The 17,350-nt window shown below is 48.5% G+C and overlaps 1 protein-coding gene across 2 annotated transcripts in view; it reads right to left on the bottom strand.

Annotated features, from left to right (window-relative positions):
• Positions 1-11,976: 11,976 nt before the first annotated feature.
• CTIF (cap binding complex dependent translation initiation factor) overlaps positions 11,977-17,350 on the bottom strand; it is a 147,435-nt gene continuing 142,061 nt past the window's right edge. For both annotated transcript variants that reach the window (XM_058828214.1, XM_058828213.1), the window contains exon 12: positions 11,977-16,468. In XM_058828214.1, coding sequence (XP_058684197.1) covers positions 16,253-16,468 — 216 coding nt within the window. In that variant the 3' untranslated portion in view covers positions 11,977-16,252. The remainder of the gene's footprint in view (positions 16,469-17,350) is intronic.

A 17,350-nucleotide genomic window follows, 5' to 3' on the forward strand; every position in this document is an offset into this window, starting at 1 on the left:
TTCGTTGGGAATGCAGGGCTCAGCTGCTCCTGGAAGGTGTTTAATCCAGGTGGCAGCCCCTCAATGCACCCAGCACCTCAGATAGGGGTTTCTGGGTCACAAAAGAACCTCAGTTTCTGATGCTGCTGCTTTTCTACCTCCCTAAATGTCACTGGGATGTCCCTGCACTACTGTGCACAGCCCCAGGAGCCTGTCCCACCCCAGGGATGCTCAGCTCTCCTCCACCCTGCAATTCTCCCAAAACCACTTTTCTCCCCAGAATCTCCCACCTCTTCAGGTGTCTGTCATACCCCAGGAAGGCAGCCCTGCTCCCCCAGCCCCACACTTGCCTCTGTTTGCTCTGAAAGTGCTGGTTTCAGCTTTCATTGCTCTCAGATGTTTTTTTGGACCCTATTAAATAACATTGCAAACATTGATGTTAATTAAAATTCCTCCTAACCACTCCCTGCTCACCCTCCTCTTGTAACCCCTCCTTAAAACCTCACTCATTTTTGGGATCTTCCCAAACAGAGGCTCTCCAGGCCCAGCTTTTTTCGTGGTGTTTCTCCACACCACATCCCTCCCCTGTAAATAAGCTCTGGGGTGCAAAGCACTACCTGCTTTTTCTTCATTGCCATTTTCCCATCATTTTATCTGCTGCTGGAGCTTAAGCCTGAGGAACTTCAAAAGGATTTATCATGTTTAGGCTGGTCTTTATGCCAGGGACAATATCAATGGACACGCAGTATCTCATCAGAAAAAAAACTCCTCAAGGTTGGTACATCTTTCTGAAAGATAATATTTCAGGAACTGAGCTCCCACCTGTCCAGCATTGGACCTTGAATATCTGGAGCAATGTCTACTACATCCCTGGGTTTTGCTGTTAGGAATCCCTGCTCCAGGTTTATTGCTCCCACCTTTGGATATTTGTTGTCCTTCCTGGGTGAAGACATCTTCCCTGCAGGAGGACTGGTCTGAGAAAAATGCCAAAGTGAGGTATGTCTTGAAATTTCAAAACACAACCCAGTGCAGGAAGCAAAATAAACCAAATTTGTAGAAAATGGTGCTGGAATAGAGCACTTAAAATCAAATAACCCCGCTGCTAATCCCATGGGCAATCCAGACATCATTAAATTACCTGCAATCGGTGTTTTTCCAGCCTGTTCTTAAAAATCTTAAGTGCAGCATTACTGCATTTTTTCAGTTTTTTCCAGGCCTTTATTATCTGTCTGTCACCCAGACTTCATCTTCCTTCCTGCAGGTTAAGCCCACGACTTCTCAGCCTTTCTTCAGTGATAATGAAGGGTTTATTTCCTTTCCCCTGGCAGCCGTGTTTTATGATTTACAATATCCCTTCGTCTTTTTTTTTAATTCTTTAGACTAAACAGCACCACGTCCTTCAAGCTTCCTTTTTGGGATATCTTTTGATTTTTAAGCACTTTGCACACCATCCTCCAGACTCCCTCTGTTAGTAGTTTACCACCTTTATTAGTAAGTCAATACCCAGGATTCACTAGACACCACTTGTTTGGGTAAGTGCTGTTTATTACAATATCTTTTTTTTCTTTTCATTATTCCAGCATGTAATAGCTGTCATCCAGCCATCTGCCAGCTCTTCATGGCTTTGCAGATGTGAGGGAAGGGGAGTTATTCTCAGCACCAGACTTCAGCAGGTCCACAGGGAGCTTGGGGGACTTGACAAGGACCATCCCAGTGGTTCCAAACTTCCCAACCATCACTTGGATGTATGTGAGGATTTTGTTCCCAAAGAGATGTAAACGCCCACCAGAAATCTGGGGTTCCTCTGAGGCTTTGGAACCTTGGGTTGGTCCAGTTCCAACTCACAGGATCCTGTGGAAGTTTAGAGTGGAGTCTCCAGATTTGTGCTGGGCATGGAGCAGCCTTGCCAGGCATTAAATGAAAACGGGTCAAGTGCACCACATTTTTATCCATTATGAAATGATGGCTTTTTTCCACAAAGGCATTTTGATATGGGAGAGCATTTTGTGCTATTTATTGCAATTATCTCTGAGGATAGAGTTGATTCTGCTGAAGATAAGGAGGACCTTGGAATTCCAGGAACAGCATTACCAGGGAGATAAGCATCAGCCACAAGTACACAGTGGGTTTCCCTTTCAGACAGAGGACATCAGATGCCCATGCAGAGCAAAAATCTCCAGCCCTAAGTACAGCTAGGAATGTTTTTTCCAGTTGAAGATCTGGTCTGGGATCTGTGTGGAAAAGCAGTGAATTTTGTGCATGAACTGCACGTCTGCTGAGGGTGTTTTAAATGCAAGAACAACACAAATACACACTTATTGCTCCTTGAAAAGTCTCCACATATTGCAGAGGTTTTGGTCAAAGAGCTCCATTTACTCTATTCAATATTTTAATTCAGGCCATCTGAGAATAAAATACATGCTGAAAAACATTTAATTGTGTTTTTATGAGTGTTTAATGATGCCTGCTTCATCAATGGTGATGATCAGAGAAACACAGAGTGTTTTGGGTTGGAAAGAACCTTAAAGACCCTCTCATTCCACCCCTGCCATGGACAGGGACACCTTCCACTGTCCCAGGATGCCCCAAACCCTGTCCAGCCTGGCCTTGGACACTGCAGGGATCCAGGGGCAGCCCCAGCGGCTCTGGGCACCCTGTGCCAGGGCCTCAACACCCTCAGAGCCAAGAATTCCTTCCCAGTTTCTGCTCTAAATTCTAAATGTTCTTGAACCCAACTTTCTGAAGCTCAGTTGCTAGCCCATCATTGCTTAAAGCAGTGGGAGAAGGTGAGGTGTGCAGGACATCACTCTGCAATCAAGGCACCTCCACTGATGATGGGCAGGGTAGGGAGTTTCCCACAAAGCCCTGCTCTCTGGAGCAAACGTTGGCTCTGGAAGGAGGTGACCCCTGGGGAAGTCTGGACATCTGTATCCTGTGAGCCCCTGGCTTGAGGGGCAGAAGATGCTCTGGCATTTGGGAAATGGAGGGGGAATGTGGGAATTAGAGGTCTGGGGAGGACATGAATCTCCCTGTGGGATCCTGGTGGCATTTTCACTCCTTGTTTCATCTCCTGTCTCTTTTTTCTCTCTTTCTTCCTCCCTCAGGCCAGGACCAGGTCTTTTCTAAGTTGCAGGCACCTTTGTGAAGTGACCCTTAGACGAGGTTGTTTGAGGTGAGCAAAGCCCCTACAGATTAATTATTACTTCCAACCTCCTGCTTCTCAACCTTGGGAAACTGCTCTCTATTGGGTAATTCCTCATTTTTCTCCACCCCCTCTCAAATGGGCAACAGTCAAAATACAACTCAGCCCAGGTTTAAAAAACCACTTCCTACCAAAACTGCAGGTTGGAGACAAGAGCCCCTTTTGAAGAGGGGTCCATGGGTAGAAGGGGGTCCGTGGGGATGTCCCTCCTCAGAGGCACAGGTTCAGTGGCACCAGGGCCAGCAGAATTTGGGAGTGAGAGTTTGTGGTAATGTTGGTGCCCTGGCAAAGAGACAAGGTGGAGTCTGGCTGTTTCGACACCGAGCACTTCAGCCCTCGGCACGATTTCCATTGGCACCTGTGCCAGCAGCCGAGTGGGAGACCTTTGCTCAGCCTCCTATTAACCATTTAGCTTTAATTAAAGGCATTCACCACTCAGCTGCCACCGACCAGCTGGGAGGATAAATGGGTGGTCCTGAACCATTTCTATTTCTGTCACTAATCTGGCAAATTTTGGGACTGATGGGGAGGAGATGGGTGCCAAGGGGTGCTTGGGAGAAGAGGTGTGAGATTGTGCTTTTGGGGAGGAAAGGGAGGAACTGCCCACCCTGCAGCGTGCACAGGGATGAGAACTGAGTTATGCAAAGCCCTCCCTTAGTCCCTGTGTATTGTTGGGAATGCCTGGTTTTGGTTGTGCACACCCCAGAAGGAGGTGAATTCATCACCTCCATCTACCCCAAGTGCTTCAGTCCCGGTACCACCCAGCTGTCCCAGCAGGCTGGGGACCTCTGGCTGCCCATGCCATACCTACCCACCAGACTCAGGGCTGCAAGTGCTGCTCTGACAGTGTCCCCCCTGTGCTGACACCTGTCCCCTGTGAGTCAGGGTGACCAGCCTGCTGGCTGGCCCTTATCTCCTTTGGTTGTCTTATCTCCTTCCAGTAGAAATTGGATTGGGACCGGGCGCCCCGGGAGCAAGGCGGGGAGCTCGAAGTGGAGCAGCAGATGAAGGCAGCTGATAATGGCATTTCCTGGAGGCAGAGCTCTTGGGCAAGGACTCCTAGGAATAGCTCACAGGGATGGCAGGGCTGAGATGGGTGACATGAAAAAACCTCTGTACAGCACTGGATTCCTCATCTGCCCACAAAACAGCTTGTGCTGAGATCCTATTGGACACCTTGGAGCTGAAAAAGAGCTGGGAGAGACCCTGGGGACGTGGGATGACCCCATGGGGCTGAGCAGGATGGACAACGCTGGTGGCCAAGCTGCAGCTCGTGTGGAGTGAACAGAACATCTCCTGCATCTGGAGCAGCACAGGGAAGTGAGTCACAGCTGAAGATCCAGACTTGTCCTAAAAAAATGCCCACCCTAAGGTAGTTGCCCCTGGGGTGAGTCTGGTGGATTTGTCTTGTGGGCAAGCACAGGAACGGTCCCTGGGGGCTGGCGGTGCAGACACAGGAGGGGTTCACTCCAGGCTGCCCACTGCCATGTGCCATCATCCCCTGCAGAGCTGGTGGGCCCACATCCCACGTGGTGCATTCAACTCACCCCATCAAGACTTTGGGGTGATGCAGGGTTGGGGTTTGCACACACAAGGGTGACAGTAAGGGACAAAGGCCACCAGCTGTCCTCCAGGGACCCCGGCTGAGTGCCCTGGGTGGAAAGCACGGTGGTGCCCTGCCGTCTGGGCTCCCTTCCAGGCTCATCATGGGACTCCCAGCAAATCCCCTGGGGCAATCTGATCTCTTGGACACCAGGCACCTATCTCTCCCTCTGGCACGTCGGGTTTTCCACGGTTTAAGGTGCCAAAGTTCATTGACTGTGGTGGTGGCTCAGGCACACCCACAGCGCCTGTGCCACCCTCCATGGGACAAGGCAGGTCACCCTGCCAGGAGGAAAGAAAACAAGGTGCAACAGGGATAAAGTCACTTTGCACTCAGGTATAAAACCTTGTGGGGGTGGGGGGAAATCACCCCTGTGATATGTCCTACATAAACCCCGGAAGTTGTAGGGCTGCTGGTAGATATTAGCTGTTTTTATTTCACAGAACAGTCAGAACTGATGATGAAACTCTGTCTGAGGTCTCACAGAGACAAATGACAAGTTTCCCAGTAGTCCTTGAATGGCTATCAAATGTGTCATAGTTAGAAGCCAGCCTGGAGGGACTTTTCCTCCAGTAGGTCCCATTCCTGGAAATTAGTCTGCCCTACACATTCCCTGGATTTGTCAGTGATCTAGAAGAAATCTTTGTTAGAAAATTGGTGACATTTCTACAAACTCTTGAGTAATTTAGGAGGTGGAAAAACATGTGGTAGAAGCCTCCTGTCTGTCCTGGGAAGGGATAGCCAGCTCACTGGGAAACACAGCTGGCCGTGGAGGGATGCAGTGCCACTTGTCCCTTTGCAGCTCTGCAGTGGGTTCAGTGTGAAACCTCCATGACCACGTCCTCGTGCTGCTGCTTTCACCACCTCCCCTGTCTGAGGGGACTGCTGTGTCCCCAGAGCGAGGTGCAGAGCTCTGTACGTGCTGCCTGCACCACCCACACACCTCTGCACGGGGCCAGCAGCTTGCACAACCCACAGGGTCAGGGACAGGGAGCACAGCTCTGGCTCGTGGGTCCCACAGTGTGCGCCCAGGCAAGCAAACTCATCTCCACTGTGGGGTGGCCACATGAAAAATAAAGATTAGGAGAAGTGTTGGTGGTGCTGGAAGGTGGTCTGGAAGCCCAGGTGGTTGGCATGGGGCAAATCATGACCAAAATCCCTTGAAGCATCTCCAGTGCAGGCTGCTGTGGTCCTTCTGCAAGTCCACTCCCAGTTTCCTCCTTTGTCTTCTCATCCTGGGCTGGTCTGGGGCAGACCCAGGGCTGAGCTAGGGGAAGGCTTGGTCAGCCCTGCACTACCCCAGCCACAAACACCTGAAATGGATTAAATCCAGCCTGAAATAGAATAAATCTTGTGGCAGCAGCTGAGGCACCACACCACCACCTCAGACTAGGAATACCAGGAGAAGAGCCTTTCCAATCTGAGGAGGCTACAGAGAAATCACAGAAAGACCAATTTAAAATAAAATAATCCAGTGCCCCACCACTTGCCTCCCTCCCTGTGAACTCCACTGAACTTTGGAAAGCTAAAACAAAACAGGGCTGAGTTCAGCCCCAGTTCAAGTAGAAGATAAAGTTCAACCTACTTCTAATTTTGTCCTGACAATTCCCACCAGAAAACAGGCTCCAGCACGGCACCCTGGGGGTAAACCAGCCCTGACCCTCACCAGCCCCCCTGGATGTCCCCAGAACCTCCTGCCCACCTGCAGGTGGGACAAGAAGCATGAAGCCAAGTGTCCCAGACACCCCACAGGAGCATCCCCCTGGGGGTGGCCATGGGGACCATGGCACGGTGCTGGCTGTCCCTGCCCGTGTCTGGGCCACCCCGGGCTGGGACAGGTCTCCAAGGGACAACTTCTTGTGGGACTGATTTTTTTTCCCATTGCTTCCCCTTAGGAGTGTCACTCAAATCCAGCACCAGGGGAGCAATTAGAACTGGAGAAGAGGGTGATTAGGGGAGAAATTGGGAGACAAGGGGCTGTGAATGGAGGGGCGGGAAGCACAAGAGGAGATGAGGCTCCCTGCAACCTCCTCCTTGAATTTACAGGGGAACATGGGTGGTGGTGATTCCTAGTGGGATTTTGGGATGCAAATCCAGTGCACCCCAGGGAAAATGGAGGTTGTGGACTCCCCAGCCCTGGAAGTGTTCCAGTCCAGGTTGGACGGGGTTTGGAGCACACAATAGTGGATAGTGGAAACCATGCCTGCCCATGGCAGGGGGTGGAACAGGATAATCTTGAAGGTCCCTTCCAACCCAAACCATTCTGTGATTCTGTGTATCCATACTGCTTGCAGAAAGTGTTTATCAAAGGGAGAAAGCCCTTGCACAAGGCTCTGGGGACCTAAATGTGAACTGCAGGGACCCAGGATGGTCACCTGTCCCCAAAAAGGTGAGTGCAGGTGGTGCCTGGCAGAAGGACGACACATCTTTCCCAAGGAGCAGACACCTTCAGCTGTGAAAAGAGAGCTGAGGTGGTCGAATGTGACAGCACAGAGCTGGAAACTTGCCTGCAAACACAGAGGGAGCAAAGGGAAATACAAATCACAGGATAGAGAGAAAATGGAGAAAAAAAAGTGTAAATTGAGCTGAAAAACAGAACTCGGGCATCAGCACTGAGTTATTTGGGTTTAGACCCCTTGGGAGAGCAGTGAGCCCCTGCAGCACCCTTCAAGTGCTCAAAAAAAATCCAATGGAAACACAATTTTATATAAAGAATATATACAGCAGGATGTGTCCATGCAATGATTGTAAAGACTAATTGCAGTCACCACATGCAACACAATCCCTGCCCCAAACACTTCATCGCCTCCACAAAAAACAAGACTGCATTTATCTCTAAGAAATCAGCACAAACCCATGGTTTCTAACAAATACCCTGCATTTTTTGTGCTTGAAAAGAAGAGCAGAGCAGCCCTGCTAACTGGGGGCTGGTTTCTTACATGAGTTGTAAAATCCAGCCCTGGGGAGAGAAGTTACCTTTGCTGTAAAACAATCTGCCGACTGGATTTCACAATCTTTGTCGTCTTTCTCTCCCTGCAGCAATATTTTTACGGTGTTTGCCCTCAAACCAGTTTTTCATCAGCCGACATGTGTAATTACCACTAGACAGGTTTTGGATAACCCATCCCCTGGTGCAGTTTTTCCTCCCACCCTAATCTTCCAGCCTTGCTTTGAAAACTGACCTCTTTTGGACCTCAAAATTTTAAATGATAAAAAAAAAAGTCAGTTTAAAGTTGCTTTCTGAGCTTGAATATTGCTAACCCCCAAAATGTCCAAGGCCAGGGTGGACAGGGCTTGGAGCAACCTGGGATAGTGGAAGGTGACCCTGCCCATGGCAGAGGGTGGAATGAGATGATCTTTAAGGTTTCTTCCAACCCAAACCATTCTGAGATTCCATGGTTCTATGATCAAGGTAGGGAGTAGTAAATGCTGTTCAGGATTTACTTTAGGATTTTATCCCAGGGGAAAAAAAAAAAAAAAAAAAAAAAAAGAAAATGCCAGTGACAGATAATTTGGCTGTGGTTGACAGATGGGACATGGGAAGGCCTCAGTCCAGCTGACACCTGGCCATGGTGCTCTCATGACCCACCTGTGCACGGCACCCTGGCCCTGCATGTCTGATGCCAGAGCACAGGATTCTGTGCCAAGAAAGCTCAGGCTCCTGCAGAGCTCACTGCTGTTAAGTTTTAAAGGTGAAAGAGCATTGCTTGTTGCCCGCCTCCACCCACAGGACAACAGCCAGAAGGAACTCCTCCCTGGTGCCTTCGTGAAGCAAGAGCAGGTAGGATTTCTCCCTTGGATTGGAAAGCCTGGGGGCTCCATCTGTGCCTTCAAGCACACTCCAAATAAAACCCAGGCTGCCTGTAGAAGTGTGGAAATGGTCTTCATGACCATCACTTGGTCTTTGCAGAGGTGCCATGGAATCTCATAGATCCCACAGAATCTCAGTGTCTTGGCCTGTCCACAGCAGGGGGGATGGAATGAGATGATCTTTAAGGTCCCTTCCAACACAAATCACTCTGTGATTCTGTGATTCCATGACCTCTCCTGCCCATGCAGACCCTTACTTCCTTCCTCAGACAGCTGTTCCCGTATTCTACCAGCTGCAGGGATCTGTTCCAAGACCTGGTTCCTGCTCACGGCTCCACCACCACTGCTGTGGGGTCACCAGCAGGGCCTGTGCAATCCTACCCCAGGATTCACAGATCATTTAGGTTGGGAAAGCCTTCCAAGATCAATGAGTCTAACCTATCACCAATCCTCACCTTGTTACCCATCCAGGAGTGCCATGTCCACTCATTCCTTGGACACTCCCAGGGATGGGGACTCCACCTCCTCCCTGGGCAGCCTGTTTGCAATGCCTGACCACCCTTTCCATGGAGAAATTCTTCCTGATGTCTAACTTTAAGTCTTGGCTGCAAGGCCACATGTGTTGGTCACTTGGACATCAAGAATTACAGGAGGGGATGGAAATGCTGATGTGTTTTCCTCTGTCAGGGCTGGGAGGAGAGGAGCAGAGGCTGAAGCAAGCCCAGGACCATGGCAAAAGTGATTTCTCCCATCAGACCACTGCCATCTCCTGGCATCACTTCCCAAAAGTGGGAACTTCTGATGGGAAAGCTCTGTGGGAAGTTATTGAAAAGGTCTGAGCTAATAAAATCCAATTTGTTTAAATGTTATTGCTGCAGCAACACAATATACATTGAAACAAAACACTTGGGTGAACAACTGGGATGATTTGGGACTGAATGCAATTCTGAAATCTTGGCATTTCTCTTGAGAGGAACTTCACATTTTTTTCCCATTGACTCTGGACAGACAAAGCCAAACATCCATCTCTGCGACCACCCATCCTCGAGACCCCACACTCACCTGTACCACAAGGATAACCACAGTGACCCTCCCAAGAGGCACAGGCAATGTCTGCATTCCTGAAAATGCTTACATCAGTAATTTACAGCACAAGGATGTAACATTTCTTGCAGAAATCTTTCTCTAGGAGTCCAGAGAAATCCCAGGGAGCAGGACAGACATCAAACTAAGCTCAGCAGTCATATTTATGTAGCCACACAAGTCTCAAGCTTTGTAATTTGGGATCATAGTGTAGGATTCAAAAGGAAGAGGCCACAGTCTTATAATGTGCATTATTGTTTTAGTATCACTATTTTCCTTGCTTCCCAAGCAATAGTCACTTAAGGTACTCAACAGCTCTGTTCAGCTGGCAAACAGAGCACCAATGCAGTTATCTTAAGGTTATTTATCTTTGTTGCCCATTTTGCCACCAGCAGGAGCATTAAAAAACTCCCCTTGACACTCAGCAGAGATGTGGAGCTGCTGGAAGAGGAGAACATCCTGCACCCTGGCTATTTGCAGGTTTGCCATGCTTTAGGGAAGCCACGCAATCTTACTCTGATCCATGGAATATTTATTTGCTGCTGTCTGGGATTTTGGCAGACATGAGGAATTCACAGAAATATTCCTGCATCTTGAAAGCTTTGGCTCTGTAGTGATGCCCATCCATCTGCTCCTAATCTTGTGTTACTGCAGGTTATTTTCTCATTTAGTACATCTTGGTGGTCCCAGGGGCCCCAGGGATCGTCTTTGCTCTTGGCTTGTCTACTCCCAGCCCAACTCCAGTGCTGATAAACTCTTCCCAGAGCTGGTCCAGATGCTCAAACCCCCGATTATGAACAGGCCAAACTCCAGCACACCCCAGAGCTGCAGGGTCTGGTTGCAGGTTAGGGCTCATGATGGGGATGTTTAGGGGTGGATCCTTGGAAGGGTGGCACAGGGTCAGGTATGGTATTTCATAGAATCACAGAATGATTTTGGGTTAGAAGGGACCCAAAAACCCCCTTGTTCCACCCCCTGTCGTGCAGGGACACCTTCCACCGTCCCAGGCTGCTCCAAGCCGTGTCCAACCTGGCCTTGGACACTGCAGGGATCCAGGGGCAGCCCCAGCTGCTCTGGGCACCCTGTGCCAGGGCCTCAACACCCTCAGAGCCAAGAATTCCTTCCCAGTTTCTGCTCTAAATTCTAAATGTTCTTGAATTCAACTTTCTGAGGCTCAGTTTCTAGCCCATCGTTGCTTAAAGCAGTGGGAGAAGCTGAGGTGTGCAGGACATCACTCTGCAATCAAGGCACCTCCACTGATGATGGGCAGGGTAGGGAGTTTCCCACAAAGCCCTGCTCTCTGGAGCAAACATGTTGGCTCTGGAAGGAGGTGACCCCTGGGGAAGTCTGGACATCTGTATCCTGTGAGCCCCTGACTTGAGGGGCAGAAGATGCTCTGGCATTTGGGAAATGGAGGGGGAATGTGGGAATTAGAGGTCTGGGAAGGACATGAATCTCCCTGTGGGATCCTGGTGGTATTTTCACTCCTTGTTTCATCTCCTGTCTCTTTCTTCCCTCTCTTTTTATCTCTCTCAGGCCAGAAAAAGAGGCAGGCACTCCAGTTAGCCAAAAATTAATTGTCTTGGGCTTGAGAAGGGTTTTTCAGAGGAGATCTTGGAGTAAACCTGTTTTTTTTTGAGATGGGCTCTGTTGGTCAGAGCATGGTGCTGGTAATAGCAAGGTTGTGGCTTCATCCCCGTATGGGCCATTCACTGAAGAGCTGGACTTGATGGTCCTTGTGGGTCCCTTCCAACTCAAAATATTCTGTGATTTTGTGAAAAACATCTGAGTATAATTTTCAGACTGTTTTTAACAGGTAGCAGTGGTTGGTGAGCCCTTGTTGCTGTAGCACTGGGTGGAATGTATGTGATTACATCGGGGGGGGTCTTCTGGCAGACCCCCAGGCCCAGCTGAGGTAGGACATGAAGAGGTGGGAAATTTGCTTTGGGCAGAGGATGGGGAGCAGGGGAGTGGCAGCTATGGAGGCAGATCAGGAGACGGGCTCAATCCATCATCCATGGATCTCGGAGCCCTTTGCACCATTCCCAAAAGCTTTCACCCTCCCTCTGTGAGAGGTGACAGGGAGAGGGACCAGCCCCCACAGGGGGAGCAGCAGGATGTGACTGGCACCAGGATCACTGAGGTGGCCCCACAGAGCCCTCCTGAGCTGCATTTCCACCACGAGGGATATTCTGCTCCCACCACCCACACATTCCTTTCCTTCCATCCTGAACTAAAGGATGGTCCCTCCCAGAGCAGGAGAAGCGACAGCGCGTACCCACAAAGAGATGGGGAAATGTCAAGCTTTAAACATTTATTACTCAGATGATGCATTTTATAGCATACAGTGGGTCTGGATGTTCTATAAACAAAGACTGAATTGCCACAAAGAGTTATGAGCTCCCTTGTTTTAACAGTCTCTGAAATGCTGAAAATGATGAGTTTGTGATTTCTCTAAGTATGAATATCTAAGTCTTTACTCTCCCCAAAACCTTTTTCCTTTTTTTTTTTAAATTTTTTTAAAATTTTTTTAAAGCGCTTAGTTTAACAAATATGATTAAATTAAAAATGTCGCTTTTTCAAATGCAAATAAATACATTTAAAAAAAAAATAATTCCTAGTGTTAACTCTGTGTTCTGCAGGACACCACAGCTCCCTTGGCTATTGACAGTGGACTTTGCAACCCTTAGTATTGTTTCTTCTGAAAAAATACTGAAAATATCACCAGGACTGCTTAATAGCTAACACCAAGAAGAGCAAAATTAGTGTAAAGCCATAAAATACCCAGCAGGGAAATTAAAAAAAAAAATCATAGTTAAGATTTTGAGAGATCTCCAAGTGAGGGGTGTTATAAAAATAAGCACAAAAATAAATCATAAGTTATTCTGACAAGTTTTCTTTCAAAGCCATCAATCATGCCAAGAATAGATACTAGTTAATCTCCTTCAGGGGAAGAGGGGAACCGAGCAAATCACTTACTTTTCCTTTTTTTTTTCCCTCCCCATTTTTGTTTCACCTCCATATACACAGCAGTGGAATCCCTCACGGGGAAACCAAACAAGTCACTTTCTGTGTAGTGAAAGCCATCAGTTTGGAAAGATTTTTACCAGGAATGAGGTGAATAATAACTGGGGAGCCTGGCAGGGAGTCAGCAAACCTGCATTGCATCCCAGGGAGATGGGCACAGAGGTGGTGCTGCAGCCACTCGCCTCCACGCCACCCTGAGGTTTGGCCCCACACACATTTGGCCTGAGGAGGTTTATTTTCACCTTTGCTGATGCAGTTGTATGGGGACAACACAGTAAAACCCCACACAGGTACTTTTATTGAGCAGCAAAGATGGATTCTGGCTGATTTGGGGAGATGTAGTTGGTGGCTTTGCACCTAAAAATAACACATTGGAAAATTACGCTCTTTGGCGACCGTTTGTAAAGTAAGCCAAAAAAATTAAGGGGGTGGAAAAAAAAAGAGAGAGAGAAGAAAACACTCCAGGATCTCCAGGTGCTCTCCAGCACTGTTCCCCATCCTGCCCATCAAATGTCCTTGTGGTGCCTCTTTTCCCAACACGGTACCCTGGTGAATGATGCCATGTGCCCGCTGGCTTCCTACTGATGGACTTCAGAAAGATACCATTGGCAGCATGAAATTTTTTGGGGAAGAAACCCCATTTTTGGTCAACATTTTGATTCTCAGACATCAACAGAGTGACTGATGCATCAAAGCAGTTAATGGCTGGATGAATGTATGCTAATAGCAGAGATAAATGGTAAGACATTAAAAACCGACAGAGTTCACATAAAAGTTATTCATTTCCAGTGTTGGAAGGGAAAGTCATGGGCCAAGCCTGGTCAGTGGGGGTTGCAGGACTGCCCCACAGTGAGAAAACTGAACAAGCTCTCACAGCAGGTAGGGGTAGGAAAATGCTTTAGGAGAAATACTGTGGCTTACACTTTGACTCTGAATGCCTTCTGATGCACTAATGGGTGAAAATTCAAGTTCTTAGAAACAAAATCCCCAATTATCTATGTTTTTCTTTTATTTTTTCTTCTTTCACTACATCCCAAGAAAAAATTCTGTGGGAAGTGAGAAGCTGCAGGGGGCAGAGTGGCAGTCTGGATCACTGCTGGCAGGATCCCTGGCACCCCAACCCATTATTTTGCTGTCCTTGCTATAGGACTTTTCTGCTCTTAAAAAAAAAAGAAAAAATAACCCCAAAACAACAAGACAAAACTGTTTTTCAGGCCTTCTCCCAGAAGACTGACACTCTGCCTGAGTGCACTGTGATGGGTGTTATATCCCCTTCTCCTCCACTCCTTGAGAATTCAGGGAGCAGAAAAAACAAAGAGCAATGGGCACAGCCCTGAGCCTCGTAATACTGATGGGCTTTGCCGTCTAAATGAAGTTCATCTGCTCATTAATACTATCAAACCACATTGCTACTAATGAAGCTGACCCAACGCAAGGCGCCGTCACTGTGCGAAGCTCCTGGGCTTGAATAAGTGAAGCAAAAGTTAATTTTTCCAGACAATTCTAGTGAACTTAGCAATCATTTTGCTGCATTCTATGCAGTCAGGAAAACTGAAGCTCCTGTTTCCAGCTCCTCTTGCTCCAAGTGCAGAATGGAAATGGGATCAGCAGACAACCAGACGAAAATTCAGATAATATTGAACTTCAGCATCACGACTCTTCACACCCCTGCAATGCATTTTCTGCTGAAAATTTCTGCCCTTTAAATTTTGCAGCAAAAGCTTCCTCCCCATCGCAGACAGACCAACACATTCATAAGGCACCCAAGAACATACTGCACATCCAAGGAGGCCGGGGTGAAATCTCTCTTCTCTACAAGCCACCAGAAATGCAACGTTTTGCTTGGAGAAACGGGTTTGAGCTGCTGAGTTCAGGCCCAGCCTGCCTGGTCCAGGGTCCGTGTGCGCCATCCTTGTGGCATAAGTTCTCTTATCATAAAAGGAATAAATTGAACAGTGAGAAGAAACCAGGATGGGCTGACGGCATCGTGCCCTCCTCAGCTCCTGCAGGCAGCATGGGGCAGCCTGCACCCTCGCTAGGTTTCACTGGAAAAAGTCCAATTTCCTAAGTCAAAGTGTTGCTAGATCACCAAACAAGGAGCCCACCGCGTCTTCTTCACGATTCAGGCGTTGCCCCGGACCAGTCTCTCACCCACTGGGTGGCATGTCCCCACCGTGCCCCACAGCCGTCCTCTCCCTTGGGATGCTCCAGCACGGAGCCATGAGGGGATCCTGGAGCAGCCTGGAGCAATCCCCCGAGCACACTCTGCCTCTCTGAAGACATCCCCATCCCTCGATGGCACTGTGCCACTCACACCGAGCGTGGGACAGAGCTGCTCCTGCACACTGCACACCTAGGAACGCTGGATAGCATATTCAGCTAGTTAGAAGCCAGGCTCAAAACTTCTATTTTTGGCTTTTCTATTTTTCCCTCTTCTTTTTATCCTCTTCTTTTGCTACACGCTGCTTGTCTTCTCTTTACCAGTCTCCAAAGAACATCAAACCTTCATTTCTCCCGTGCCCTGTACATTATTAGGCCCAACTATAACAGGCCTGGATTTAAATGTATAATTACAACCATGACAGTAATAACAATAAAGCACTCCTTCAATGGAAAAAAGAATTATTACAAAAAGAAGTTAAATGATTATAGTGGCTGAGGAATAACGGCGACTTGAACAGCAAGAGCCACAGAATCCCCTGTTTTTAGAGCCCCCAGCTCAAAGGACACATTTCTCAATCCACCGAGGAGGTTACTGGCAAGATGACGGTGGCTACGTAAATTTTGCAGTGGCTTTAGGACTCCTTTAAAAACACTCCTTCTGCTCCAGCATCTTCACACAAACCGTTACCCAGCTCGAGGGAAGGCGCTGCTCTCCCCGTCCCCGAGCTGCTCACAACTGTCTGTCCAACAATACAATAAGAAGAAATTACCAATGCTCGAGAGAAAGAAAACCCAGTGCAAATAAGAAAGTCGTCCCACTCTCCAATCTGCCTCTGAAGGGGGGGTGGGTAGGTGGGGGAACACACAGAAAGTCGAAAACAAGAGAAGGAGGGGGGGGACCTAACGCAAGCCCCGCTTGACAAAAGCCATCAATTATGAGCGTCTGGTGTACTGTGTGCCTGGCTTTGTCCTCCCGAGACATATGCTGCCTGCTGTCTCCTGCCAGTTGGCCAGGGCAAGGCAGGAGGACGGCGTGAAAACAATACTAGCCCCCACTTAGATTATTTTTTTTTTCCCCCTCCTTTTCCAAATTCTCTGTCTTCTTTCGAAAGCCAAACAATAACCCGGCGGGATGCGCTGCTGCTGCTTGAGCAATGAGTTCAGAAAAAGAAACCCCTAAAACAAAACCACGGCAGGGAGGAGGGGTGGCACTTGGCGGCGCGGCTGAAAAAGAAACATGCTGCTCCCTCCCCACCCCACGAACGTAATTCTCGAGCATGCTGGGTTTGGTCTGCTGGGGGATTTAAATCAGAAAAGCTCTTGCCGGGTCCCTTCAAGGCGCATGTCTTCTCCTCGTCCCTAACCACCCCACCTTGCCCTGCCCCTCAAGCTGTTAGTTTTTGGATGGTCTTGTTGTAGTACTGCGTGATTGTGGGCGTCAGGGGGTTCCAGTTGTTGGCGTGCAGCTCGATGACCTCCAGCAGCAGGGACCTGGTCAGCATGGACTCGGAGGGACACAGCATCTTGTCGCGTGCTATCGCCAGCAGCTCCGTCATCATCTCGGGCAGCTGCTCCTCCAGCAGCCGGCCGGTGCTCTGCAGCTGTTGGGAGAAGAAGAGGCCAACCACGGATTACTGATCCTTGTGGGTCCCTTCTAGCCTGAGACACTCTAGGATTCTATCACTCTATGATGTTAAAACACCCCTCTGGCTTTTTACAGACAGCTCCCGTCCCTACGGTTCTGCCCTGCCTGGTGTGGGCAAGGTTAAAAAAAAAAAAAGCGTCGTGGCTTTTGAAAACCAAAACCACCCAGCAGCAGGCTCCAAGAGCTGAACACGAAGGGCGAGGTTTTCGAAAGCATCCACACCAGGCTGCTGGAGGAGTGAATGGTTCAGCTCCCACTGACTTCAAAGGCAGCAGCGACGGATTGCTTTGGAAAAAAAAAAAAAAAAAAAAAAAAAATCCCACCTAAAAATCATGCTATTGTCAAAACAAAGTGCAGGCTGTGATGTGGTATTCCTACCTTCTACCTGGCCCTTCATTTACTCGCTGATTCAGAGCTCCCAGTGACTCCCAGTCATTAGCTGGAATAAGCAGAACGCTCCTGTGTGCATAACAAATCCTGCCCTGCCAAGATCTGCATTTATACCTGTCATGCTGCTTTGCTGAAGACAGCCAAGGGCTTTTTCTAAAACAATTACTCCTTGGAAAACCTCCATCGAGTAGCACAAGCCCTAGGTGGTTCTACAGAGAAGGTCCAAGTTCGGGGTGGACAGTGATGAGTCCACGAGAGGCTGCACTTTTAAGTCCCTACCTTAAAAATCAAATCCTCCTCCTCATCTGCTTTGCTGAATTTTCACTATTCAGGTTTCTTACTTCAACTACTCTCTGCAAGAAAAGCATCTGTCCCCATGGGGCTATTACTTCCCAAAAAAAGTAACCAATAAAACTCTGCTATATTTCACAGAATTGTAGAATCAATT

Source organism: Poecile atricapillus, chromosome Z, assembly GCF_030490865.1.
Source record: "Poecile atricapillus isolate bPoeAtr1 chromosome Z, bPoeAtr1.hap1, whole genome shotgun sequence".
NCBI classification, from domain to species: domain Eukaryota; kingdom Metazoa; phylum Chordata; class Aves; order Passeriformes; family Paridae; genus Poecile; species Poecile atricapillus.